The following is a 27,652-nucleotide window of genomic DNA, read 5'->3' on the forward strand; positions in this document are numbered from 1 at the left end:
AGCAGCAAAAAAACCTGGCCTCTACCCCAGTGTCTCATCGTGGGCCAGGAACAGGCAACCCGAAATTTCCCGGAAGCTCAGATTTACCGCGTCCTGCTCGCTAGAGCGGCCGAAAGGGCCCTGGAGTAATAGGCGGAGTCAGCCCGGAAGAAGGCGCACGCGCATTGCGGCCTTCTGGGCTCCGGAGATGACCCGCCAGGAGTGAGTGCAGGTTCTGTAGTTTCCTCTCCCCCCAAGCCGCGGCCTGATTTCCTGGAAGGGCTATCGCCAAAGAGCTTTTCCATTGGTTTAGAGAAAGCAGGGCCCTCCATTCCGCGTCGTCGATTAGCTGCCTGCTCTCCCATCAGGTTAGGAGGCGGAGTTTGGGCGCTTTCTGATTGCATCAGCTGTGGACCACATGCCGCAAGCGCAGTGCTCCCGGGCGCCACTGACCACTTATGCTTGGGGACGGCTGTCCTTTCCTCCTGGCTGTCGATCTGGGATTTAGTTTTTTCTTGGTGGTTTGCGGCTGTCCGAGGAGCAGGCCAGTAGCCCTTCAGCGAAAATGGGAGACGAGGAGAATCCGGTGAGTGGGCTGAGTGGGGCGCGGAGGCAGCGCTGGCTCTCTTGTACCCGTGTTGCCCAACGTGGGGAGAGGGAGGGGTGGAGGAACCCTGGGGCGGGGGGCGCGATAGAACTCCCGGACAAGTCAGGGTCCCGTTTGGAGAGGAATTGCAGATTCATAAAGCAGGGCAGGGCCTTGCAGATCATCTCTGGGTCCATCCTCTTTTTGTAGATGAGGACGCTGAGTGTCTTGCTCAGAGGCACACAACTAATTAGAAGCTGAGACAATTAGAACCTAGAGCTTTGGGCTTCTAGACTAGCGTCTTTGGCTCACTGTAGTCGGGAAGAATGTTGCGGAGCCTCATTTAATTGTAAAACCAGGTACAGGTAAAAGGCCCAGTTTAAGAAAGGGAAAACCAAGTCACCGATATCTGCCCAAGTGTATAATAAACGGTGGAGACCACCCCACCTGGCAAACTCTGGAGAAGTTACACAACCCCCTGCCCGTTGCTGGAGGCTTGCCTTATCTCATTGACAAACGTTCATCATTTGAACTTTTCTCATCATCTGAACTTTTCGCTTTAGTGGCATACTCTGCTTGAGAACATCTTCCCAATCCTGTTCAGTGGGCCAACTTTGGGGTTGAAAGTTCAGATCGCTTTTACGTAAATACATAGTATGTACACTTGCCCATCTTTGATCTGTTTTCGTTGGAAATAAAGCGGCTGCTCCGTCACGTTTCCAGTTGTTACAGGAAAGGTGAAGTGGACCTCAGGGTTCCAGAGAGACCCATTTTAGTATCGTGGCTCTCCTGTTCACTGTGCTGTGCTTAGTCGCTGGCTCAGTCGTGTCCGACTTTTTGCGACCCTATGGACACTGTAGCCCACTAGGTTCCTCTGTCCATGGATTTCTCCAGGCAAGAATACTGGAATGGGTTGCCTTGCCCTCCTCTAGGGGATCTTCCCAACCCAGAGATCGAACCCAGGGCTTCCGCATTGCGAACGGTTTCTTTACCGTCTCAGCCACAAAGGAAATCTTGTTTACTAGCTGTATGCAAATGGAAAGTTACTTACTCTTTTTGAGCCACTAGCCTCATTTGTCAAATGGAGAGGTGTTTTAGAATACAGAAAAAACCTTGATGTTAGTTCTCTCCTTTATCGTTTCTGCTTTCATTTAGCAGTATCCATGTGACCAAAAGCATTTAATCTAAAAAACAGAATGGTTTCCTTCTCTTTCCATTTTGAATTTTCATAGATAGACCTGCAATTAATTTTGTATCCATCTTTTTACCTGAATACTTGGCTAGTTATTAATAATATTAATGTTCACTATTCTATTATTATATATTACTTATATATTATATGTAGTGTATATTATATTATTATATATAATATATATTACATAATATTCACTATCATATTATAATTAATATAATAATAATCATATAGTGAAGGCATGCAGGTAATCTTAGAATCCTGTCAGTGCTTTACTTGACTAGAATGGACTTAAGTTGTATTCATTGTTCAACTGTCGGCTGTAGATGAACCTTAAAAGTTCATTAAGTCCTGAATCCCAGAGTAGGGGAAGTGTTAGCTCAGAAGGAAATTTGGAGTAATATTTTCACAATTTGTTTTGTGTTTTAAGTGATGCAAGTCATAAGTTTTATGAAATTGAAAAGAACAATCAAAATGTCCACAAGTGATAAATGGATAAATAATGAAATGTTATTTGACAGTAAAAAGGAGCGCAGTACTGATACATGTAATGTGGATGATCTTGAAATCATATACTGGCTTAAAGAAGCCAGTCACAAATAACTTTATTGTATGATTCCATTTGTATGCAATGCACAGAGTAGGCATGGCTATAGAAACAGAAATATTAATTGTTGCCAAGTGCTGGGGAGATGGGGGAGGAGGGCATAACTGCTAATGTGTACAGGATTTCCTTTGGGGATAATGAAATTGATTGTGGTGATAGTTGGGCAACTGTAAATACACTGAAAAACCATTGAATTATGCATTTTTTGGTGCATTTCATGGTATAGGAATATATCTTGAACTGTTTTTAAAAAGTTCAAAGGTCAAAAACATTTACAAAACTAAACTATTGTGCCCCCCCCGCCCCGCCCCCATCCCCAGTTCTGCCCTAACACTCCTTCACTGCTGAAGATCACTTCCTCCCTTAGAGTTGACCACTGTCAGTTTCTGGGTGAGTGTCTTTCCTTCCTACCACTTAACAGGTTTTCTGAACCTAGAAAAATTATCTAACTTTTTCTAATTTAACCATGTATAAAATGGGAATAATGATAGCCATCTCACAGTGTTTCTGTGAGAATCCGAGGTGATTGTGGAGGAACTCTGCAGATGGTAACCCTTTTATGTGGTGAAATTTGCCTGGGGATGTTCCTGTCTGAGCAGTGACAGGGAGGTAAGTCGTTTATTTCTGAGATGATACTCTTTGTAGTAGTGCAGTACTGTTAGTTGCTGCTGCTAAGTCGCTTCCGTCGTGTCCGACTCTGTGCGACCCCATAGACGGCAGCCCACCAGGCTCCCCCGTCCCTGGGATTCTCCAGGCAAGAACACTGGAGTGGGTTGCCATTTCCTTCTCCAATGCATGAAAGTGAAAAATGAAAGTGAAGTCGCTCAGCCGTGTCCAACTGTTAGTTGCTAGTCATGTCCAACTCTTTACAGTCACATGGACTGTATAGCCCACCAGACTCCTCTGTCCATGGGACTCTCCAGGCAAGAACACTAGAGTGGGTAGCCGTTCCCTGTAGTATCCCTTAATGTGGTTTGGGATTTCTCAACCTCAATGCTCTTGACACTACAGACTGGACAATTCTTGGTGGTGGGAAGCTGTCCTGTGCCTTGTTGGATGCTTAGCACTATCCCTGGCCTCTACCCAGTCTATGCCAATTGTACTCCCCAGTTGTGACAAGCAAAAAGTTTTCCAGACATTGCCAAATGTTCACTGAATGGGGCACTGCTTCTGGGTGAGAACCATTGCTTAAGACTAGTTCTTGCTGTTGGTGTCTTCTTGGCACAAGACTTACTACTTTAAAACTTTCTTGTGACTTCCTGGCATTGAACTGAATTCTAAGAAGTCCACAGATGACACCACCCTTATGACAGAAACTGAAAAGGAACTAAAAAGCCTCTTGATAAAAGTGAAAGAGGAGGGTGAAAAAATTGGCTTAAAGCTCAACTTCAGAAAACTAAGATCATGGCAGCTGGTCCCATCACTTCATGTCAAATAGATGGGGAAACAGTGGAAACAATGTCAGACTTTATTTTGGAGGCCTCCAAAATCACTGCAGATGGTGATTGCAGCCATGAAATTAAAAGACGCTTACTCCTTGAAAGGAAAGTCACGACCAACCTAGATAGCATATTTAAAAGCAGAGATATTAGTTTGCCAACAAAGGTCCGTCTAGTCAAGGCTATGGTTTTTCCAGTGGTCATGTATGGATGTGAGAGTTGGACTGTGAAGAAAGCTGAGCACTGAAGAATTGATGCTTTTGAACTGTGGTGTTGGAGAAAACTCTTGAGGGTCCCTTGGACTGCAAGGAAGTCCAGCCAGTCCATCCTAAAGGAGATCAGTCCTGGGTGCTCATTGGAAGGACTGATGCTAAAGCTGAAACTCCAGTACTTTGGCCACCTCATGCAAAGAGTTGACTCATTGGAAAGGACCTGATGCTGGGAGGGATTGGGGGCAGGAGGAGAAGGGGACGACCGAGGGTGAGATGGCTGGATGGCATCACCGACTCGATGGACATGAGTTTGCGTGATCGGAGTTGGTGTTGGACAGGGAGGCCTGGTGTGCTGCGATTCATGGGGTTGCAGAGAGTCAGACACAACTGAGCAACTGAACTGAACTGAACTGAACGGAACTGAACTTCTCTTTGACAGTGGTGAAATTTCCTCCTCTTTCAAAATCAGATTTCTGCTTTTTAAAAAAACAGATGCTAAAATAACATCCTCAAAACTTTCCTAGGGGCAGTTTGGATGGGTGTCAAATTAGATTAAAATAAAGAGCCTTCATGTCTTTTTTGCTTCTTTAGGTAGGTGCTGGTGAAGAGAAACAAAAGGAAGAAAGCAAGAAGAAGAATAAAGAAGGATCGGGGGATGGAGGTCGAGCAGAGGTAAATGTTTTCAGGGCACTCTCATCAGAGATTTGCAGGGCAGGGAGCTGTCTTAGACTCGTCCTGTGTGAGAGTCTTATGGTTTTCATGGGATTTTAAGATGGCACAAGATGGAAAAATCAGGGAGAAGAGCCAGGAAAGTCTAAGAGGGAAAGAAAGACTGGCGGTTACTTGTTATTGAAAAAGAAAAACAGCTGAAGTATGATTGTAAGATAATCTGTGGGATTAGATATGAAAAACAGAACAAACGTTGCTAAAAAGAGGACTGTGATAATTACTCAGTTGCCAGATTGGGTGCTAGCCCTCTGACCATTTCATTCAATGAGACGTTGAGAGACTTTGGTGTTTGAGCTTATACTGAGTACAAGGGAAACCAAAGAAAGCCCCATTCCTTCATCCCATTCACACTGTGTCTACCTGGACCTGCCGCTGGGGACTGGTTTTAAGCCAGGGCAAATCTCTTGGAGGCCTCACAAGCGTAGCGAAAATGCTTTCAGTTTACCAGGTAGACACTGGAAGGAACTGGCCTCCCAGGAGTCATCCTAGAATCCACCTAGCTCCTGGGTGCTGCAGGAGGCAGTGAGACTCGTCTTCCTGCTTTGTTTTTGAAGCTGAACTGCTATGAACCAGGCTTGACTTTTTGCTTTTGTCATTGCAACTGTTTTATTAGAGACTCTTTAGAAAATGACCAAAAGACAGAAGAACAAAGGAATAGGCTCTTAAGAAGTATCCTATAGCACAGTAAACTGACTTAAGAGCTCTTTTTATAAAGGTTGCATTGCTAAACTTAGAGCACTTCCACTTACTGAAAGGTAAATTTGTAGTGATCAAGCAACACTAAGTGTTGCTTAGAGCCCTGCATAACCATTTCTGTTATGTTTTGTCCATTGTATCCCACTGTAAGTGTGGGGGGAATTGTTGACTGAATTTCAGAATTTGTAAGAAAATGCATATGTTCCCTAATTTCTTTGTTATACTATAAGAGTAGTACATGCTTTTCTGTTAAAGTTTGAGAATTAGCCTGGAAATAGGAAAGAAGGGATGTAATTCGAGGACTTTACTAAATCAGGAATTGTGTGTATGATGTGATTGAATATGTGTGTTAAGTGATCTGTCTGGAAAAAAAGTATACAGTGAGGTATCCAAGACCTTTCCTCCTCCTCCATACTCCCATCATTTATGTACTTGTCTGGTTCCCCTTCTAAGGGCAGTGGTAGGTCTTATTCTCCTCTGCAGGGCTAGGTACAGAGAGTATCTGCTCCATTAGTGGTGAATAAGTTAAGTTTAACACTAAGTGCTTCTGATCAGGAAGTGCCAAACAGATGTGGAGATAAACGGCCAAAAGATGCAGAGGGTTATGTTGGTGGGTAGGACCATACTGATGCTTCTGAGTAGGTGGGGCCAAGTCATGTGAGCAGGAGTGTATTAATAGAATGATGGGCTCTGAGCTTTCAGTTAATTTATTGGTGCTTCCCTATCAAGGATTATGGACCTCTGTAATGATTTAATGAAAAGCCCCCTAAGAGCACCTGAATGACTAAAGAAAGCGAAAGAGTGTGGTAGGAGGGAGTTATAAAGAGATCAAGACTCTTCCATTAAAAAAAAAAATTAAAAGTCAAGAAAAAAATAAGATTGAAATGAGAAGGAAATTTTGTAAGAGGGAAAAAAATAAAGCACTACTTCACAAAAGATAAATCTTTTTATTATTATTTCTTTTGCTTTTCTATATGAAAAGGAATGCAAGTATTTACTGACTGTTTATTTGTTATCTTTCAGTTGAATCCTTGGCCCGAATATATTAACACACGTCTTGAGCTGTACAATAAACTAAAAGCAGAACATGATTCCATTCTGGCAGAAAAGGCAGAAAAAGATAGTAAGCCCATTAAAGTCACCCTGCCTGATGGTAAACAGGTAGATGCAGAATCCTGGAAAACTACACCATATCAAATTGCTTGTGGAATTAGGTATGAGCTATATCTGTCTTGACCATTTGTTGTCTGCAACTAAACTTTTTTTTAATCTTGCCAGGTTTTATCCTCATAACAGTTATGTTCCTGTTCAGTGCTTTTATTGTTTAATTTACTTTATTTGGGTTTTTTAAAAATTAAAAACAGTTTAGAGCTTTGTGGTCAAGATTCAAAGTGAATATCTTGGTCTTATTTTACGAAAGATTATATATTTCTTCTTTATGCATGCATGCTAAGTCGCTTCAGTAGTGTCCGATTCTGTGCGACCCTATGGACTGTAGCTCGCCAGGCTCCTCTGTCTATGGGATTCTCCAGGCAAGAATACTGGAGTGGATTGCATATCCTCATATATTTCTTCTACTTTGATCATAAAATGTCACATAAGCAAGTAGAGACTGCTTCATCTATTTTGACTAAAATTCTCAGTTTTAAAATTAAAAATGAAAGTAGCTCATCTCAAATGGGAAAGTTAAAAAACTAACATGACACGTGAAAAACTATATTATTTTTGTAAATCTAATGTTAAAACTTTTGTTGGGCTGTGTTAAAGTTATTTCAGGTAAGTGAGAATTAGATGCATACTTTGTAATAAAGTAAATGCTTTCTTAATCTGATATGATAGGGATGATTAGCTGGTAAGTTTATCAAAAAATGATAAAGTTGGAAAGGCATAAATCGATACATATATTTTCTACCAGGTATTGGCAAACTATGGTCATTAAAAAAATGACTAATACGACTATAAATGCCAAGGTTGGGGGTGGGTGGAGTGCTAATTAAACTTTTATATTATCTTAACACGCTTGAAAAGCCATCTGAGTGCAAAATCCTTCCAGATTTTTATGTAGTTGTTTCATCCACACCTGACTTGAAAATTTTTTAAGTGACTTGCCTGTATCAAGCCTTTCCAAACATTCAACTTGGTTTTCACAGAAACTGTAATTCCCTTGTTGTATTATTTACCTGTTTCTGTTTACTTATAATGATTACATATTGAGCTGAAACCACTGAAATCATCATGTGAATTGTCAAAAATTATTACCATCACTATCATATTGTTGAACCTAAGAGATACAATAACAAGTGCACAGATTTGGGAGCCATCACACACAGCTGGTTCTTGACAAGCCTACAATGCAGTTAGTGGGAGTAGGAGCGGTTAGGCCCATGAGCCATGTGTTCAGTATGCCCGGGCCTTCTTTCAAAGGGAATGTTGCTATTAATTCGACAAACCTAAAGTACTTCTACCTTACTCCAAAGGTGGTAAGAATATTAAGCAAGTTTCCATGTAGAGGTCATATATAACTGGATATATGCACAGACTTTTTAAAGTATCAGTTCAGCCTTTCATTTGAGAGAGAATTTTACAGGTTGATTGTTCAAGAGATTTCCATTGTTGTGCAATGAGATTGTAGCTGTATCTGTTAAACTCCAGGTTCCTGTCAGTCCAGGAACTCATTCTCTACATACTACCACATTCTTCAGATTATGGTGTACTTTATCAAGTGGCCAATTTGAAAATAATTTTCCCCTTTCTTTAAATTAATGCTTCCATTGAGGCTAACTAGTCGGAAAATATTTGGGGGGAAACATCAAAATTCTAAGTTGAATCATGTAAGACACTGGTGAACTCTAGGCCTAGAATTAAATTAGTGATATGAAAGTGAGTGTTTTATGACATTTTTACAAAAGTCCAGAATAACTTCTTGTTCTGTGCCGACAGACTTGATACAGGGTTACCACAAAAATATATATATATATGTGTGTGTGTGTGTATATATATCTACAGGGTGTAATAAAAGACGAGATATGCCTGTATATAATGTTTGCTTATTTCGGTTCTCACATCAACTGTTGTGCTGCAGAAGACTCTTTTTTATAGAGTCTTGTGTTTTTACACCTGTGTGTATATATTTTAAGTCAAGGCCTGGCCGACAACACTGTCATTGCTAAGGTGAATAAAGCCGTCTGGGACCTAGACCGTCCTCTGGAGGAAGATTGCACCTTGGAGCTGCTCAAGTTTGAGGATGAGGAAGCTCAAGCAGTAAGTTTTTATTCAGATTCACAGTCTGTTCCAGCTTATTATTTAAGCCAGCAGGTGGCTAACGGTTGATGTTTCATCATCATATTTGAAGTCTTGATTTTGTCTTTCATGTAGGAAACAGAATGAAAGTGCTTGTTTTATAAAATTAAGAAGTGCAGAAGTGCACTTAATTCAAATTTATTCTTAGTCAATATACTTCAGTGAAGGAAAAGTGCTCAGAATTCTATTAGAAATTGATTACGCAAGTAAAAATTGTTTTCTGCACTATTAGTCAACACTTAATCAAGATGTCTCTATTTATTAAATTTGAAAATGATTCAAATTTCTGTTCCTTTTGGACAATTGATTTTCATATCTTTCTTACTTTAAAATGCTGAAAGCACTATAAAAATCAGTCTGCATTTGACAGCAGAGTTTTCCCCTTATTTCTCCAGGGTGGAATATCATATAAGAAAAAATAAAATATTTTGTTTTAGTGATGGTGATTTTGCTTAAATGAATCAGTGGTTTCCAAATGTACTCTGGAGTCCTTAAGTTTTTTATGAGAATTTAAATTACTTATTACTTTTTATTTTGATTTCAAGGCCCATATGTTTGTTCTTGGTTTTAAATTGTATTATAGGATCTAGTTGTGTGTTGTTTGGGTCCAATAAGAAAAAAGGGCTTCCATGGTAGCTCAGATGGTAAAAAATCCACCTGCAACATGGGAGACCTGGGTTGGATCCCTGAGTCAGGAACATTCCCTAGAGAGGAGGGCATGGCAACCCACTCCAGTATTCTTGCCTGGATAATCCCCATGGACAGAGGAGCCTGGTGAGCTATAGTCCATGGGGTCGCAAAGAGTTGGACACGACTGAGCAACTAAACACAGTAAGAAAAAAATCAGGTATAACTCGTAAGTGATGTTCCACAGCCAAGTAAAGGCCAGAGCATAGCCCGTGGGGTTGACTCAAAAGACCCTGGGCCATTGCAGTTAATAAGACAGTCATGTTGTGGGTACCTGTTGTTTTCAGGGAACAAAATCCATCCCGTTTAATTAATGATGCTAATTTGTATTTTAATTCGTTTAAACAGATAATTTCTAAGATACAAATACAATTTAGTAATTAGAATCCTTTTAAATCTTTTTGGCTCTGAATAGAATCACATTGCAATCTGTAGATTTATAAATTTAGGTCTTCTTGTCTTAAATTTACTCTATACTAAACTTTATGTATCTTTCAAAGCAAACAATTAATTTACAACTTGTACTCCCAGACTCAGACCACCTTATTTTTCTTTGAATTTTCAGGTGTATTGGCACTCAAGTGCTCACATAATGGGTGAAGCCATGGAAAGAGTCTATGGTGGATGTTTGTGTTATGGACCACCAATAGAAAATGGATTCTATTATGACATGTACCTTGAAGAAGGGTAAGTTGTATAACTGGATAAAGAAAAATAAAATCTGAATTACTGTGGGTTCATACTTTGTTTTTAAAGATTTGTCAATAAGGAGAAATGATATAAAGCTTATTGCTTCACAGTTACCCAGTATTCCTGCTAAGAAAACTTGAAGTGTTTTAGTAACTCTTGAAGTAGTAAAGACTTTCTTGAGAGCTCTGTTCTAGATCAATGAAGGTGATTTAGATCATAGACCTAAACTGTATATCAGGGAAAGGAAATGAAGGTTGAACCTCTCCTTTCCTAGTGGGACATTTGGGAATGGTCTTCATGAAGAGCAAGCTCAAAGTCACTGAAAATATAAAACTAGTTTATAAAAAAATATCTAGTTTAAAATTCTTAGTATATGATGCACGGGTCTAAAATTCTTAATATATGATGCCGGGGTCTAATCTTCTATATTAAAACCTTTGAGGTATTCTAAAGACATGTTCCCCCAAGCTGTGGTGTGAGTAGAATGGGATAGAAAGAGATTAATTCTATTTTATTCTTCAGGGGTGTGTCCAGCAATGATTTCTCTTCTTTGGAGACTTTATGTAAGAAAATCATTAAAGAAAAGCAAGCTTTTGAAAGATTAGAAGTTAAGAAGGAAACTTTACTGGAAATGTTTAAGGTAAATTGAACTGTAACATGGCCTCCACTTCTGTTTCACTCATTAACGTTACTTAAAGTACATTGGGCTTAGTGTACTAAGTCGATGCCTAGCCTGTTCTTTAGAAAAATTTAACAAATGTTTTTAAAACATGTATGACATTTATAGTCATACAATGCTTAGACATACTTCAAATTGTATTTTAGCTACAGTATTTAGAAGTAAAACTTAAAGAGTGGTTATTTTTTAAAATAATTTTTTCTATTTTCAGTACAACAAGTTCAAATGCAGGATTTTGAATGAAAAAGTGAATACTCCAACTACCACAGTCTATAGGTAAGACTATCAAGTTTCGTTAAATACCACTATTGTATATGTCATTTTAAGTCTTTGTTAAAATTCCTTTTTTTTTTTTTTTTAATCTTCAGATGTGGCCCCTTGATAGATCTCTGCCGGGGTCCTCATGTCAGACACACTGGCAAAATCAAGACTTTGAAAATACACAAAGTAAGCAGTATAACTTTGGAGGCTCTATATAGACCTACTTGTCTACTAAAGATGTAATGTTTATTTAAACTTGCATTCATTTCTCTTTTCAGCCATGTTTCTCTTGCATATGTAAGGGTGGATTTTTTTCTTGTGCTGTCTGCTGACTGTGGGCACTGTGTGTCACTAGCTGTTTTTTGTTTTTTTTTTTTTTAATGGAAATTCTCTCAAGCAGCGACTGAGACTCACCACCCATCACCAGAGCACATGGTGGTGGATTTTTGGGGAACTTACAAAATCACACAGTCAGGCTTTGAGACCGACTCTCTGTAGGGTGCATGCTTTTGCCTTTTGTTATGTCGAAGGTGGTAATTATCCAAGTTGTTCTTTTTTTAACCAAACTAATCATGCCAATAAGATTTTTGTTGTTGGTTGGTTGGTTGATTTTCCATTTTTGCTCAATCTTCTTGTGAAAGAAAGGTGCCTCTAAAGTCAGTTTTGTTTGTGGAGTTGTAATGTCAGTGGGTATTGAAAACTGGGCAATTTTGATAGGATTAAGCAACTAGCTTCGTCCTGTGGCATGAGTACAACCACTCTAGACAGACCTCAGCAACTGGGAGATGCTTATATACTACGTGTTGGCTTTTTATGCCGTTTTTCTTGAAATAAGGGCTAAATATGAATTTGACTCATAATGTAACTGTGAGAAATAACATGTAACTCTTAAATGAGATATTAAGAATTTGAACGTTATCTCATTGTAATTCCCTTTTTTCAGAATTCCTCCACCTACTGGGAAGGCAAGTCGGATATGGAGACTCTACAGAGAATTTATGGCATTTCGTTTCCAGATCCTAAGATGCTGAAAGAATGGGAGAAGTTCCAAGAGGAGGCTAAAAACCGAGATCATAGGAAAATTGGAAGGGTATGTTTAAAAGAATAATGTGTGTAGACCAGATTTTCATTTGAAATATAATTGTATCAGGTAATGGGAATTTAATTCTGAAGAGGTGCTGTAGCTTTCAAGGACTTACTGTACTGTCCTGGAAAAGCTGTAAATTACTTACTCATTGTCCACAGTGTCTTTCTAGAGTGTGTTCAGTACTGTGCAGAAATTCATTTTAACTACTTCTTTTATTGAGAACACATGTTGATGGCCTACACTTTTCTGTAAAAGAAGTATAGCAGCATTTCGTAGAGCTGGGAGATGCTTTTGAAATTCTCTGCTCTCGCTGACTTACTTGAAAGACGTGGAAACTTAAGTCCCAGAAATGTTTATCTGCTTGTTGCCCAAGATGACACAGAGCATCAGTAGTGGATTCTGTGGTGTCTTTTTCTTTATTCCTCCACTCCTAAATGTTTTCTAAACTGGAAGTTAAGTTCGATAAAAAATACTCATTTCTACAAGTGTGTTCACTGTGCTGGGCATGATCCATATGTATACGTATAAACTTCCTTTTGCTTTTGTATACCCAGGACCAAGAACTCTACTTCTTCCATGAACTCAGCCCTGGGAGTTGCTTTTTCCTGCCCAAGGGAGCCTACATTTATAACACACTTATTGAATTCATCAGGGTAAGCCATATTCATCCTTTTCTTCTACAGATTTAAGATATAAGTTGATTTTATTAGATAAGGTCTGCCAGAGGGAAAGATAACCTTGTGTTTGAGAAGAAAGATTTTAAAGAATAAATGAAAACAGATGTATTAGGTCTCATAAAATGTATAAAAAAATTCTTTCCTCCTAATACATTATCTAATCCATATAGTTGGGCATATGTGCATGAGACAAGCTGGTGAGCTTGAAATGGGGCCTGTAACCCCTTATGTGGGAGATCTGTGGCTTTCTGACTGTTCATTTGTATTTTCTTTCAAAAACAAGTTAATCTTTACATTACTTTTTTCTTTGTAAACTGTGACAACCGTACATTTATAGAGAGTAACACCACCAGTATCTCTGTACTCATCTCCTAATTAAAACATATCCAAATGGGGTATATTTGCTTCAGATTTTTTATTGAGGTAGAGTAATACACGGGCTTCCCTGGTGGCTCAGTGGTAAAGAATCCTCCTGTCAATGCAGAAGACATGGGTTTGACCTCTAGGTCAGAAAGATCCTCTAGAGAAGGAAAGGGCAACCTACTCCAGTATTCTTTCTTAGGAAATCCCATGGACAGAGCAGCCTGGCGGGCTGTAGTTCATGGGGTTAGAGTCTCACACTACTTAGCAACTAACAACTGAGTAATACATACATGGTAAGGTGGGAGAAACTCTCTTTTGAGACTCCTTTCTGATCTACTTCCTTCCTTTCCTCGAAGAAACTATATACTATTTTAAAGTTAGCATGGATGGATCCTTTTTGTGCCTGTTGTTTTTACATCTCCCGTATAAATATGTATCTAAATTGTGTGTTTGTATGCTTCAAAGTTACATGCATGAAGTCTTGATGTGTATTAGTCTGCCCTGTGATTTTCATATCGGATAAGTACACATCCAGTTCATTTTCACCCGTTCAGTATTAATCCATCGTATAACTTCCACAGTGTGCCCATGTCCTTACTGGGCACACTGACGTCATTTCCCTTTCTCCCGTGTGACCCGTGGTGCTGGAGTACCCTCCTCTTGTACATGTGCAGGGGCTTCCTCTTTGTGAATACCTCCCAGCGGAGCTTCGAGATTTTAAGATGTGCACCTTGAACTTGACTAGATAGTGCAAAATGGCTCGTGAAATCGTTCCTTGCACCTGATGTGTAAGCATGTATCCCCTACACATGTGTTGTGTCTGCTTCCTAACAGAGTGAATACAGGAAACGAGGGTTCCAGGAAGTGGTCACCCCGAACATCTATAATAGCCGGCTCTGGGTGACCTCGGGCCACTGGCAGCACTACAGCGAGAACATGTTCTCCTTTGAAGTGGAAAAGGAGCTGTTTGCTCTGAAACCCATGAACTGCCCGGGACACTGGTATTCAGCAGTTTTGAGTTTCTCTCAGAGATTTTCTAGATTGTTTTTCCTCCTTTGAAAGTATGTTTAAAAAAAAAAAATGTAATCGGAAGAGTATTTAAGTACATCCTAAGTGCAATGGTGTAACGTCGTCTGTGCCCAGCTAGATCCTCAGATCTGTAGACACTCAAGAGTGGCACTGGGGCAGCATCCGAGAACAGACAGGATACAGAACAGGGGAGACTTTTATTTATTTATTTATTTAAGATACATGCAGCAGAACCTCCTGCTGATGAATCGACATCCTTGGAAAATCCTCCTTGCCTTTAGGCAGCTCACTTTGTATCCTTGGAAGGTGGGTGAGGAGCAGCGTAGGGCAAACCAGGGAGAGCTGTGGCTGGCTGCAGGTAGCCAAGACATAGCTCCTAGCACTGGTCCCGGCAACCAGGCCTGGAGGGCAGAGGGCGTGAAACGGACGAGTCTCCACGTTGGCCCTGGCTTGTAAGTCAGGGAACCAAGTTCAAGTTTATTCTTAGTCTTCCCAAGTTCTTCAAAGTTTCTGAAGCACTTTCAGACTAACCAGGAACTAAAGCACTTTGAGGAGCAGTAAGAAAGTACAGGAGGTGCTAGTGGTAAATCTCCCGTCTGCCAATGCAGGTAGACGTTAAGAGACATGGGTTCAATCCCCAGATTGGGAAGATCTCCTGGAGAAGAGAATGGCAACCCACTCCAGTATTCTTGCCTGTCCCACAGATAGAACAGGCTGGTGGGCTACAGTCCATAGGGTAGCAAAGAGTTGGACATGATTGAAGTGACTTGCATAGTACAACAGCTTAAGTACAGACTTTCATTTCCACTGTTTCTATAGCTAAGATTTTCTTTACAATATGAGCCTTAATTAAAGGCCATCCTCAAAGAGCACAAGGATAGGACTTCAGACTTAATGGAAATACATTTTTTATTCTGGCTTGGTCATGGATGGTTGTATTATAATTTATTTGCTGCTTTATTCATGCAAGTGCTTAGAAAAGCCCAGACTTTTGATGTGTGAAAAGCTAGATCCAGTATTTGGCAGCCTTTCTTAGCAGTATCAGAGAAGCAGTTGTGTTCTTGTGAAATTAAATGTCAGTGGATTTTATTTTGCTCTCTTCTTTAGCCTCATGTTTGATCATCGGCCAAGATCCTGGCGAGAGTTGCCTCTGAGAGTTGCTGATTTTGGGGTGCTTCATAGGAATGAGCTGTCAGGAGCACTCACAGGACTTACTCGGGTCCGAAGGTTCCAGCAAGATGATGCTCATATATTCTGTGCCATGGAGCAGGTATGAGACTCTGGGGTGAAACACTTTGAGACATGTCAAGAAAATTGAGGAAAATTAAATTACCACTGTCCCCCCCCTTTTTTTTTAAGATTGAGGATGAAATAAAAGGTTGTTTGGATTTTCTGCGTACAGTATATAGCATATTTGGATTTTCTTTTAAACTGAACCTGTCTACTCGCCCAGAAAAATTCCTTGGAGATGTTGAAGTATGGGATCAAGCTGAGAAAGTAAGTGGTGGTTTTCAGTGCGCTTCAGTATTAACTTGAGTGAAATTGGCTTGCGCCATAATGTGAGAAAGCCAAGCTTCTTTAAATGGATAAAAGCGAAAGAAAATTGGAAATGGTTTCTAGGCTTGTGTAAGCCAGTTTTTTCCTCTGTGATTTTGTATTTTAGACATGGTTGAGTGTGTTTTTTTTTAGTCATCAAGCTGTAACCTTTAAAGGGGTTTGTGTATGAGTATGTCTAGGTGGACAAAATTGTAAAGCAAAGAATAGTAACCCATAAAGTAGTTATAATATTTTTAGTCTCAAATTAGGATGGAAGAAGTTGCATTTCAACAAAAATTTAGATCATTTTGTTTTATCCGTAGCAACTTGAAAACAGTCTGAATGAGTTTGGTGAAAAGTGGGAATTAAATCCTGGAGATGGAGCTTTCTATGGTCCGAAGGTCAGTACCAAAGTCTAATTGAGAGTAATATGTCTTTTCTGTTCGGGTGAAGAAGAGATTACTTTAAAGTTTTTAAAATTCACCCCTAATAGAACCCAATCTTTGCATCTTAGATTGACATCCAGATTAAAGACGCTATTGGCCGGTACCACCAGTGTGCAACAATACAGTTGGATTTTCAGTTGCCCATTAGATTTAATCTTACTTTTGTAAGGTGAGTTTCTAAGTGTCTGCTCTGAATATTCTTCGATATGACATAAAGGAACATATATACAAAATAAAACAATATTTTTTTTCTTTCTAGCCATGATGGTGATGATAAGAAAAAGCCAGTCATTATCCATAGAGCCATCTTGGGGTCAGTGGAAAGAATGATTGCTATCCTCACTGAAAACTATGGGGGAAAATGGTAATGTTTGTCATTATTTTCTTGTGTTTTTGTCCAGACTGTGTAAATTAACTGTTAGAAATGTCCACTGTCCAATTTAGTTCTATGATGGAAAGGGAGAATGATTCTAGTTGTTGACTTCTAATTAATGACAAGTGTTTATTAAAAAGTAAGGAATCACAGTCTAAACCCAAATTTTTTAGCTAGAAGAATGTTTGTAATTATTTTTAGCAGTTGATTGGTTTGAATGTTATATAAATGCTTTCTAATTAGGAGTTATTAATCAGTAAGAAGCTCATTGTTTTGATTGCTTTCTAAGTAACTTTGGGAACTTATAAAACTTTGTTTTTTGAGTAAACAAAAGTAGGCTTTCAGCAGCACCTTGTTCAGTGTTGCTGATCATAATAAATAAGCATTCCGGACCCTTTAGAAGCCAAGTTTTTGGGTTTTTTTCTTTTTTTGGATTGAAAGTACAGAGTCCAAACCAATTAACATTTTTGTGTCTCATTTCTAGAAACGTTTGTTTCTGCTGGCAAGATAATAAGCACGTTACTTGCATTTTATTTTCTCAGCACCTTTGTCTGGGCCCCATTTTGGGAAGGCAGTTGAAAACAGGAAATGGTTATGAAACACCCACCCATTTTGTACAGCCTGCATCATTACATTGCAGTCACTTCAGTTTCGTTTGTAATTTGATTAGTTCAGACATTTTAGGTCAGGGATGTCATATGTATAAATGAAATAAGCTAATTTCTTTTCAGTTATATTTCACAAAATCAGAACAAATATGGGCAGTATTCTCTGCACAATCTCGAGAATAGGGAGATCCTCAGGTGATGCTTTACCAAACCTGTAGTAGTAGGTGGCGAAGAGCCCACAATTGGGGTGGAATTTAGTGCTCACCAAATTCAGCCTAATTTGGTGCTTGAAGGTGAAAATGAAAGTCACTCAGTTGTGTCTGACTCTTTGCCACCCCATGGACTAAACAGTGCAGAAGGCAATGTCACCCCACTCCAGTACTCTTGCCTGGAAAATCCCATGGATGGAGGAGCCTGGTGGGCTGCAGTCCATGGGGTCGCGAAGAGTCGGATACGACTGAGTGACTTCACTTTCACTTTTCACCTTCATGCATTGGAGAAGGAAATGGCAACCCACTCCGGTATTCTTGCCTGGAGAATCCCAGGGATGGGGGAGCCTGGTGGGCTGCTGTCTGTGGGGTCACACAGAGTCTTACACGACTGAAGCGACTTAGCAGCAGCAGCAGGACTATACAGTCCATGGAATTCTCCAGGCCAGAATACTGGAGGGTGTAGCCTTTCCCTTCTCCAGGATCTTCCCAACCCAGAGATCGAATCCTCCCGCATTGCAGGTGGATTCTTTCCCACCTGAGCCAAGAGGGAAGCGATTTGGGGCTTCCTCCAGCCTAACTGTAGCAGTTACTCCCTTAATTGTAGCAAAATAACTTGAAACTAGAGGCGGGACCAGGAGCAGCACTGGCTTGAGTCTGCAGCAGGTGGGGACTGGGTACCTGAAATCCCTGCAAGGAGAACGGCACATGGGCTCGCCTTCTTATACGCAGTGAAAGCTCACTGTTACCAAGTCCCATCACCAGCTGCTAACAGTTTCTATTTGTTGAGTCCTGCAAAATGGATCTTGAATAAACTGAAGGCACAGTCTCTGTCCTTACATGAAGAATGAGTAATACAATAACACTTGAATAAAATAACCTTTGGGGTAAAATAACTTGAATCATTAAGTGCTTTGCTTTGTCAGTGTGTGAAGCCCTCCAGCAGCAGGTGCCTGGTGTTTTCTGTTAGCTGCTATGTTGAATTATGGAGCATGGTCCCAGCTCTCTATTTGCTTTGCTCTCTCTGCTTAGCAAGACAAGTCTTAGTTACAGATTTTCCCTTTTTTCTGCTCCTGAATCGCCCTTCAGTCCTTATTGGACATTGGGAAAAAAGCCAGGTTTTTGGAAGTGGTCCTTGCATGTTTCAGGAAAAGGTACAGAATAGTAGACTAAGAAATGTGCTATCCTTGGTGAAGAACGTTCCCAAATTCACATTACATATTTTTTTTATTTCTTCTAAAGGCCCTTCTGGCTGTCCCCTCGTCAGGTAATGGTAGTTCCAGTGGGACCAACATGTGATGAATATGCCCAAAAGGTAATCCTTAAGTATGACTTTCTTGAAATTTAATAGCTATTGTTCAGCTTTTCAGATCTCATAAATTATATTTATGCTTTGTAAGTCAAGCTGCTGTGATATAGAGAAGTGTTTATATTTTCAGTCCTTGGTAAGCCTAAGTAGATCATATTACCTCTTCAATGTTTTTTTATGTGGTTCTGTGGTGAGTAGACTTAATTTGGAAAGTTTTACACACACTTGATGTTTTAGTTTTTAATGTTAGCAAATTGTGTGACATGTAAATTCAAATGCATAATGTAGTGTAAACTGCTCTTTGACTCAGAGTAATTTTGGTTTGTTTCTAACGCACGTTTCTTTAATTTGAAACTTTTTTTCAAGTGGATGGTATGACAGAGCAATCTTTGCCTTCCCTACCAAAAAGCCACCTTACTAACAGATGTACGAATATCCATTCATACCTCACACCTTAAAGAGTAGAACAGTCTATTCTGTTATACAGCAACAGTTCCATGCTAAGGAATCTCAAATTATGAAAAGTTGAGTTATTAATAGAAAGCATTGTTTCATAATTGCAAGCTGAAAGTGATAAATTGGCTAGACAGAAATCTGTATATCAATGAATAACAGTGTACCATCAAAACCACCATGCTGGACTTCCCTGGCAGTCCAGAGGTTAAGCCTCCACGCTTCCACTGAAGGGAGCACAGGTTCAGTCCCTGGTTGGGCCACTAAGATCACAGACCGCACTGTGCAACCAAAAAAAAAAAAACCCAGCCTGTGTTCGGATCAGAATAAATTGCACTTGAGTCTCAACTGCCTTTTAATAAAGAAACATTTAAAAAACCCAACTGATGGGCAGACTATTCAAGATATACTGTATTCCTATCACCTCACACAGTAGTTTTAATCAGTTATGCTTTCCATGGTTAATGGATTTTACTTTATTGTATATGCATTATGAAAGCTCACAGTAGAAAAAAGGTCAGTTTTAGTTAACTCACTTTTCAACTGTAACACTGACTTTCTCCACGTGGGGATGGAGTGGCATTTCAAATTATGTAGGGGGTGGATTTTTGATTATACTGAGTTGTGGGGGGAGGGCACTGCTATTAATCCTTAATGACTAGAGACCAGAGATGTTAAATAGCCTGCAGTTACCAGGCTTCTCACCCAGTGGCAGAATAACTCAACTAACATGTGCACAGGGCTCGTGTTAAGAAAAAAAGCACTGGTGCTTTATACTTTAAAATAGGTTACAGTTGAGAGTGTAGTCTTATCCTGGCACTGTAATAAACTAAGTAAGAACCTTTCTGAAATTTGCATACTTATAAAATCCCAGGAGGTTCATTGGTTAATGATCACTAAAGCGTAACAACCTATTAGTGAAATTAAAATGACCCGTTCAGATCATTCTGTTTTATTGAGTGGTAATTGGTTGTCAGATGGATGGAAAATTTAACCTGGTTTATTTAATTCACAGTTTACCTCTCAAACAATATATCGTTTTGTAGTTCCTCATCACGATAATATATGTTTCAGTATATTTGTTAACATTCCTTTTTAATGTTTGTGTAATTGTCCAAATTGTTTGCTAAATAAAATTATTTAAGATCAAAATATAATTCTCCTTGAGATCTGAAGAATTCTCTGTGTTTAAATAGGTACAGCAACAATTCCACGATGCTAAATTCATGGTGGACATTGATCTGGATCCAGGCTGTACATTAAACAAGAAGATCAGAAATGCGCAGTTAGCACAATATAACTTCATCCTAGGTAAGAAAGGAGACTTACCAAAGACAGCCTGCCAAACCTTAGGAAAACTTGAAACTTGGAGTTGTAGGCTTAAGGGAATTGTGATCATCAGTAGTCTTTCCAGTCCTGGTCTCAAACTGTATGTTTGTTCTGTTGATACAACAAAGGAACATTTTGGTTTGGAAACTTGAAAGCTTCAAGTAATCTTGAAAGGTTTGTCTAAAAATCTTCTTGCCTTCACCTCCTACTGTTCGTCTGGTGAATTTTTATTAAGTTGGCTGGATTAAGTGACCTGGTAATAAGCACAGCAGTTCTAGTCATTGCAGAATGGTGGGTTGGGTTTTGTTTTTTCATGAGTAGATTTGGTCACCTGTACATTTTAATGAATCAGAAGCTACAGGGTGGATTTCTGTTTGAATATTCAGTAGGAATCTTTTCACCTAACAAAAGTTTTGTGGGTTTTGGTTTAGTTGTTGGTGAAAAAGAGAAAACCAGCGGCACTGTCAATATCCGCACGAGAGACAATAAGGTGCACGGAGAGCGTACGATCTCTGAAACCATTGAGCGGCTCCAGCAGCTCAAGCGTTCCCGCAGCAAACAGGCAGAAGAAGAATTTTAAGGAGGAATTTCGCCCAGCTTGGCTCAGTAGAAAAGGGTAAACATGCTTGCCTACCATGATCTTTGTATGATGGAAAATATCAGCTTATACTAACCTTAGAATAATTTGGCAGAGCCTTTGGAGATTACTGCAGATCAATGTTTTTTAATTTAGACTTAGACTATACATATTTGAAGAAGGTAATTAAAAGTGATACAGTAACATGATTTTATTCATTAAATTTCTGAACACTGGAATAAAAGCATGAGGAATGTGCTAATGTAATGTGGAAGAATGTTTTTGTAAATGTAATACAGCTAAAATGTAAGTTTTTTTCAGATTTGGTCAATGGAAAAGATTAGAATTGGATTATGATATAAAAATAAAAACTGTTCACGTAAGTTTCAACCACTCTGTCCTTCATGTCCATACACACCTACCCGGAACAAATCACATGATCCAATATTTATCTTTCATGTTTTGTAACACAGATGATGTAAGTTGGGTGGAGAGGTCAAGTCCATAGTGTACGCTGTTCTCAAACTGCGGTATGAACCAGGGGCCTGCCGCTCAGTCATAGGATGACATCTTGTAGGAATGTCACTTGTAGCTGTTTTGGGGACGCAAACCTTTCAAAACCAACCATGAAGCTATTTTAGAGTGAAAGTGAAGTCACTCAGTTGGGTCCGACTGTTTGCAACCCGATGGACTGTAGCCTATCAGGCTCCTCTGTCTATGGGATTTTCCAGGCAAGAGTGCTAGAGTGGATTGCCATTTCCTTCTCCAGGGGGTCTTCCCGACCCAGGAATTGAACCCAGGTCTCCCACATTGCAGGCAGACGCTTTACCGTCTGAGCCACCAGGGAAGCCTGTTTTTTGTTTTTTGTTTTGCACAAATTTTTAAGAAGGGTGAGTCATGGATATAGATATCTATTTCAGTTTCCAGTTCAGTCGCTCAGTAGTGACTGACTCTTTGTGACCCTGTGAACTGCAGCACGCTAGTCCTCTCTGTATATCACCAACTCCCGGAATTTACCCAAACTCATGTCCATTGAGTTAGTGATGCCATCCAGCCATCTCGTCTTCTCCTTCTGCCCTCAATCTTTCCCAGCATCAGGGTCTTTTCAAATGAGTCAGCTCTTCGGATCAGGTGGCCAAAGTATTGGAGTTTCAGCTTCAACATCAGTCCTTCTAATGAACACCCAGGACTGATCTCCTTTAGGATGGACTGGTTGGATCTCCTTGCAATACAAGGGACTCTCAAGAGTCTTCTCCAACACCACAGTTCGAAAACATCAATTCTGTGCTCAGCTTTCTTTATAGTCCAACTCTCATATCCATACATGACTACTGGAAAAACCATAGCCTTGACTAGATGGACCTTTGTTGTCAAAGTAATGTCTCTGCTTTTTAATATTCTGTCTAGAATATTAAAAACTTTCCTTCCAAGGAGTAAGCGTCTTTTAATTTCATGGCTGCAGTCATAATCTGCAGTGATTTTGGAGCCCCCCAAAATAAAGTCAGCCACTGTTTCTACTGTTTCCCCATCTATTTGCCATGAAGTGGTGGGACCAGATGCCATGATCTTAATTTTCTGAATCTATAAAGATCTCTATATCTAGATATAAGACGGATGTTTCATAGATACAGAGAACAAACTGCTGCTGCTACTGCTGAGTCGCTTCAGTTGTGTCCAACTCTGTGCAACCCCATAGACGGTAGCCCACCAGGCTCCACCGTCCCTGGTATTCCCCAGGCAAGAACACTGGAGTGGGTTGCCATTTCCTTCTCCAATGCATGAAAGTGAAAAGTGAAAGTGAAGTCGCTCAGTCGTGTCCGACTTCGGTACCCCATGGACTGCAGCCTACCAGGCTCCTCCATCCATGGGATTTTCCAGGCAAGAGTACTGGAGTGGGTTGCCGTTGCCTTCTCCGAGAGAACAAACTAGTGGTTACTAATGCAGAGAGATAAGAGGGGAGGGGCAGTATAGGGGTAAGTAGAGGGTTAGGAGACACAAACCTTTAGGTGTAAAATCAGCTGCAAGGATATACTGTATAGTACTAGGGAATTTACCCAGGATTCTGTAATGAATATAAATGGAGGATAATCCTAAAAATTGTGAATCACTATGTAACTAATTTGTATTATACATCAGCTGTACTTCGAAAAAAAAAAAAACAAGGTGTGTTTATGGCGGACTCTTCTGGGCCCTAGAATTCTATATACAAATTCTGTGTTCTCTCATAAGGAATAATTTATGAGTTTCTTTTTTGCCAATGAATGGTGTTTGGGAGAACACAAAATAAGGAATTTCTTATTTTTAATTAATAAATGGAGACTTATTAATTCCTCATTAGTGATTCTAAAAATGTAACATCTTGTCAGTTCTCAGTAACTCCAGTAGCTTGTTTGCTAGGATCACTTCAAAGGAGAGCCAATTTGCATCGACTAATCCTCATTTTAATAAAGGAGATAAGATCTTTAATCATAGGGGTTTTCTTTTTGAAACTTCATAATTAAGCCTTTTTTATGATTGTCTTAAGACAGCCTTTGACAGATTTGTAATTAACATCTTATCTGATCTTGGGAAATTAATTTGGGATTTGAACCAAAACTTTGTATTCACAAATCATAACACCAAAATGTCTGATTCATTTCACAACTATACTTGACTTTTATTTCTTTAAGATCTTAGTATCTGAGTTTGGATTTTTTTCCTCAGTTTTTTTTAAAAACTCATATTACAAAGAATTATTTTAAATGGTTTTCATAATGTAGTTCAAAGACCAGCTATGATTTATCTAGATTTTTTCCAGCCCACCTTTTACACTTGAAGCAACAAATGGCTTTGCTTGCAATACTTGGAAATACTACAAAATGTAAGAAAAGACATAGGTAAGCAGGACTGGGAATCAAAAGATTACTCTTTGTAACTGACACCTTCTTCACTTAGTCCTCAGATTTCAGTGGAAGTATTGGGACCACTCCCTTATTTCAGGTGGTACTCGTAGTAAAGAACCTACCAGCCAGTGCAGGAGACATGAGACATGGGTCAGGACATCCCCTGGAGGAGGGCATGGCAACCCACTCCAGTATTCTTGCCTGGAGAATCCCATGGACAGAGGAGCCTGATGACAGTCCATAAGGTCACAAGGAGTCGGACACGATCGAAGCAACTTGGCATGCATCCCAGCAAAGCTCTTATGCCTGTAGTTTATTTTCCTTCTCTTTCCCAGAGAGCAGACTTCTATTTATTGTACCCCTCTGATCTCTTCTGGCATATAATGAAGAATTGACAGAACCCAGTTTCTGGGATTTCCCTGGCAGTCCAATGGATAAGACCCTTTGTTCCCATTGCATGGGCACAGATTCGATCCCTGGTCAGGGAACTAAGAGCCACACGCTACACAGCATGGCCTAAAAAGAAGTGATAGAACTTAATTGTTTAGACTGTATCAAGAGTTAACATGATCTTGGTAACAAAAAACACAGACAGGAATGACGTAAGAACAATGACATCTGCAAAAACAGATTTTGTGGTATAAAAATCACAAAATTAGGTACAAAAATAAAGTAGGTGCCAAAATGTGTAATGTGTATACCAAAACCAAAATGAAGCCAAAATCTGTAGAGACGAAGTCTGTACTGCGCAGGCGGGTTAGGATGGTCTAGACAAGTGAAAGGTTGAAGGACCGGGGATGGCCAGCTGAGGTCACGCCCCTGGTGACCTCCTGGGCCCACTGCATCACTTGCTTCACTGATCTTTACTACATCCCCACACACCTGCGCTGTGACTGCCAGACGGTGCTTCTTGAGTTGTACTGGGCACAGGAATCTCCAGGAGATGCCGTGAAAATGTACACTTACATTGTGGGTCTGGGTCCTGGGATCCTGTGTCTAACGAGTTCCTAGTTGATGCTGAGAAGAACACTCTGAAAATCAAACTGTAGTAGAAGGCCTGAAAGGAAACCAGGCTCTTGTACTGTGGACCCTCAGCTGATTCCCACTGTGCCAGGCAACCATGTAACCATGCCTGTGTAGGCTTCTGTTCTTGTGTTGAAATATGTTAACATATATGTCAATACATATATGTCAATAATATAGTAAGTTATGCACAATGTGATGATTTGGTACACATAAATACTGCAAAATGGTTTACTGCAATAAGGTTAGTTTACATGTCCATACCCTCTACTACCATTTTTCAAGACAAGTTTCTTCTAGAAGCTTCCAGCATTCTGCTGCAACTTGGGCTCATGGCAGCCCTCACCTGGATCAGCAGCTCCCATCTCCACTCCATATTTGATCTCTTCCCTGAATTCCATGTCTTTCTTTCACTTGGGTCACAGCTTCATGTTGGTGGGCAGGATTTTCCAGCTGCTTTCAAAGAAGGATGTGTGGAGTTAGGTATAGAATCTTGGTTGAAAATAAATTTTTTTCTGAGGCTTTGGAAGACATTGCTTTCATTTTCTTCTGCCTTCTAGTATTTCTCTGAAGAATCCATTCTTATTCTCTGTCGTTTGTGGGTTACCTGTCACTTTTTTTCTCTGAAAAGTTTAGATCTCTTTTTCTTTAGCCTTATTGTTCTAAAATTACATGATGACGGTGTGGGTCTTTTACCTTCCATCCTGGTGAGCAGCCTTTTCATTCTGGAAATTGGTGCCCTGCAGTACTGAGAAAGGCTTTTTGTGTTGTCTGTGATGATTTTCTTCCTTATCTTGGTCCTAATGAGCCTTCTATTATATAGGTGTTCTACTTTAGGGGAGATTTCCTTAACTTTTCTTTCTGTAATTTCATGTGTGTGTGTGTGTGTGTGTGTGTACAGACTGGAGAACTTTACTGAATTACAATCTGATGGGCAGTTTATTTTTCCTTCTGTTCTTAGTGCCTAATTTCTATCATTTAGAACTAATTTCTATCATTTAGTTGTTTTACATTCGAGTTCTCCTTAACTTTATTTTCCCATTCATTCTATTGATTAAAAAAGTTTCAACTGCCACTTTTTTTAAGTTTCCAGGATTATTCTCTGTTCTGAGCCTATTCCTTTTATAATAACATTCTGTAGGGGTTGTTAAGTTTCTTCAGAGAAGTTTCTTCCAATCTCCCTGCAACTTAAGCCTGCTGGTGTTGCATGCAGGAAGGGGCTTGGCAGAGGAAGTTTTATTCAATATGCTGACTGTAACTTTACTCTCCCAATATCCAAGCCCACTTCATCTTTGTCCTCCTCAGACCCTGGTGTCTCAGAAGGCTGCAGTCTCTCTGTTTGAGAATAAACCAAACATTCTGGGAGGGGCAGCATGGAGCAACCACTTGACTGCACAAGGTAGGGTTGCAGACAGAGGTTTAACTCCTCTCTATGCAGACTTCGAATAAAGCCCTTATATTTAGCCTTCTTTCTTCCATTGTACCCAATGCCTCTAATTCCTGAAACTTTCTGGGTTCTTCAAGGCAAATAGTCTTGCTCTTTCTAGTCTGTTACAAGCATTTTAATTTGATCTTCCTTTTCTCTGCTGCATCCTAAGTCAATGCCCAATTTACCATCTTTTAGTTGTATACAACTTAGTGATTAAACAACAACCACCACAAAACGGTTCACCTCTTGGTGGGTGCCTAGCCAATAGACACAACCAAGCCACCAATCAGGAGAAGGAAAGATTAATTACTTGCAGCACGTAAGGAGGATCCCCAGGATCTCCTGCAAAGCAGTATCTCCCCAAAGAGCAAAATTGGGAATGTTTTAGGCTAAGGTCATATGCATATTCATGAAGGAGTTTGAGCAGAGGTGAATTCAGCATAGAAATGGGGCAAAGCTTGACAGATTCCAAGCTTTCCTTGAAGTCAAGAAGGTCGATAAAGTCAACATCAACATCCCTTAGGCTCCAGTTGATCTGGTGGTTGAGCGCTAAAGGTGGAGGGAGGGGTTTAAATTCTGCAAAACAGTTCAATAAAGTGCTTCAGGCTAATCTTTACCACTGAAACAGAACTGGGATTTTTTACAACTGATTTGTTCATCTTTAGATAGTTTCCTTAAGGGGTATCCCAGAGTGAAAAAGCTGGCTTAAAACTCAACAATCAAAAAAAGATGATTATGGCATCTGGTCCCATCACTTCATGGCAAGTTGATAGGGAAACAATGGAAATAGTGACAGACTTTATTTTCTTGGGCTCCAAAATCACTGAAGCTGGTGATTGCAGCCACAAAATTAAAAGATGCTTCCTCCTTGGAAGAAAAGCTATGACAAACCTAGACAGCATATTAAAAAGCAGAGACATTATTTTGCCAACAAATGTCCATATAGTCAAATCTATGGTTTTTCCAGTAGTCATGTGTGGATGTGAGAGTTGGACCATAAAGAAAGTTGAACACCGAAGAATTGATGCTTTAGAACTGTGGTGTTAGAGAAGACTCTTGAGAGTCCCTTGGACTGCAAGGAGGTCAAACCAGTCAATCCTAAAGGAAATCAATCCTGATATTCATTAGAAGGACTGAAGCTGAAGCTCCAATACTTTGGCCACCTGATGCATAGAGCTGATTCATTATAAAAGACCCTGATGCTGGGAAAGACTGAAGGCAGGAGAATGGGACGACAGAGGACAAAATGGTTGGATGGCATCACC

General features: G+C 39.9%; 1 protein-coding gene across 1 annotated transcript; it reads left to right on the top strand.

The window, feature by feature from the left end:
- Positions 1-304: 304 nt before the first annotated feature.
- TARS1 (threonyl-tRNA synthetase 1) lies at positions 305-21,443 on the top strand. The gene is made up of 19 exons (XM_040262291.1): positions 305-565; positions 4,607-4,687; positions 6,464-6,654; positions 8,578-8,701; positions 9,993-10,114; positions 10,640-10,757; positions 11,008-11,072; positions 11,165-11,243; positions 12,001-12,147; positions 12,699-12,797; positions 14,019-14,185; positions 15,321-15,483; positions 15,573-15,710; positions 16,073-16,150; positions 16,264-16,364; positions 16,455-16,559; positions 18,628-18,700; positions 20,344-20,458; positions 20,908-21,443. The coding sequence occupies exons 1-19, from the start codon at positions 545-547 to the stop codon at positions 21,054-21,056; spliced, it is 2,136 nt and encodes a 711-aa protein (XP_040118225.1). The 5' UTR covers positions 305-544; the 3' UTR covers positions 21,057-21,443.
- The last annotated feature ends 6,209 nt before the right edge of the window (positions 21,444-27,652 follow it).

This window comes from Oryx dammah, unplaced genomic scaffold, assembly GCF_014754425.2.
Source record: "Oryx dammah isolate SB20612 unplaced genomic scaffold, SCBI_Odam_1.1 HiC_scaffold_20, whole genome shotgun sequence".
Lineage (NCBI taxonomy): Eukaryota > Metazoa > Chordata > Mammalia > Artiodactyla > Bovidae > Oryx > Oryx dammah.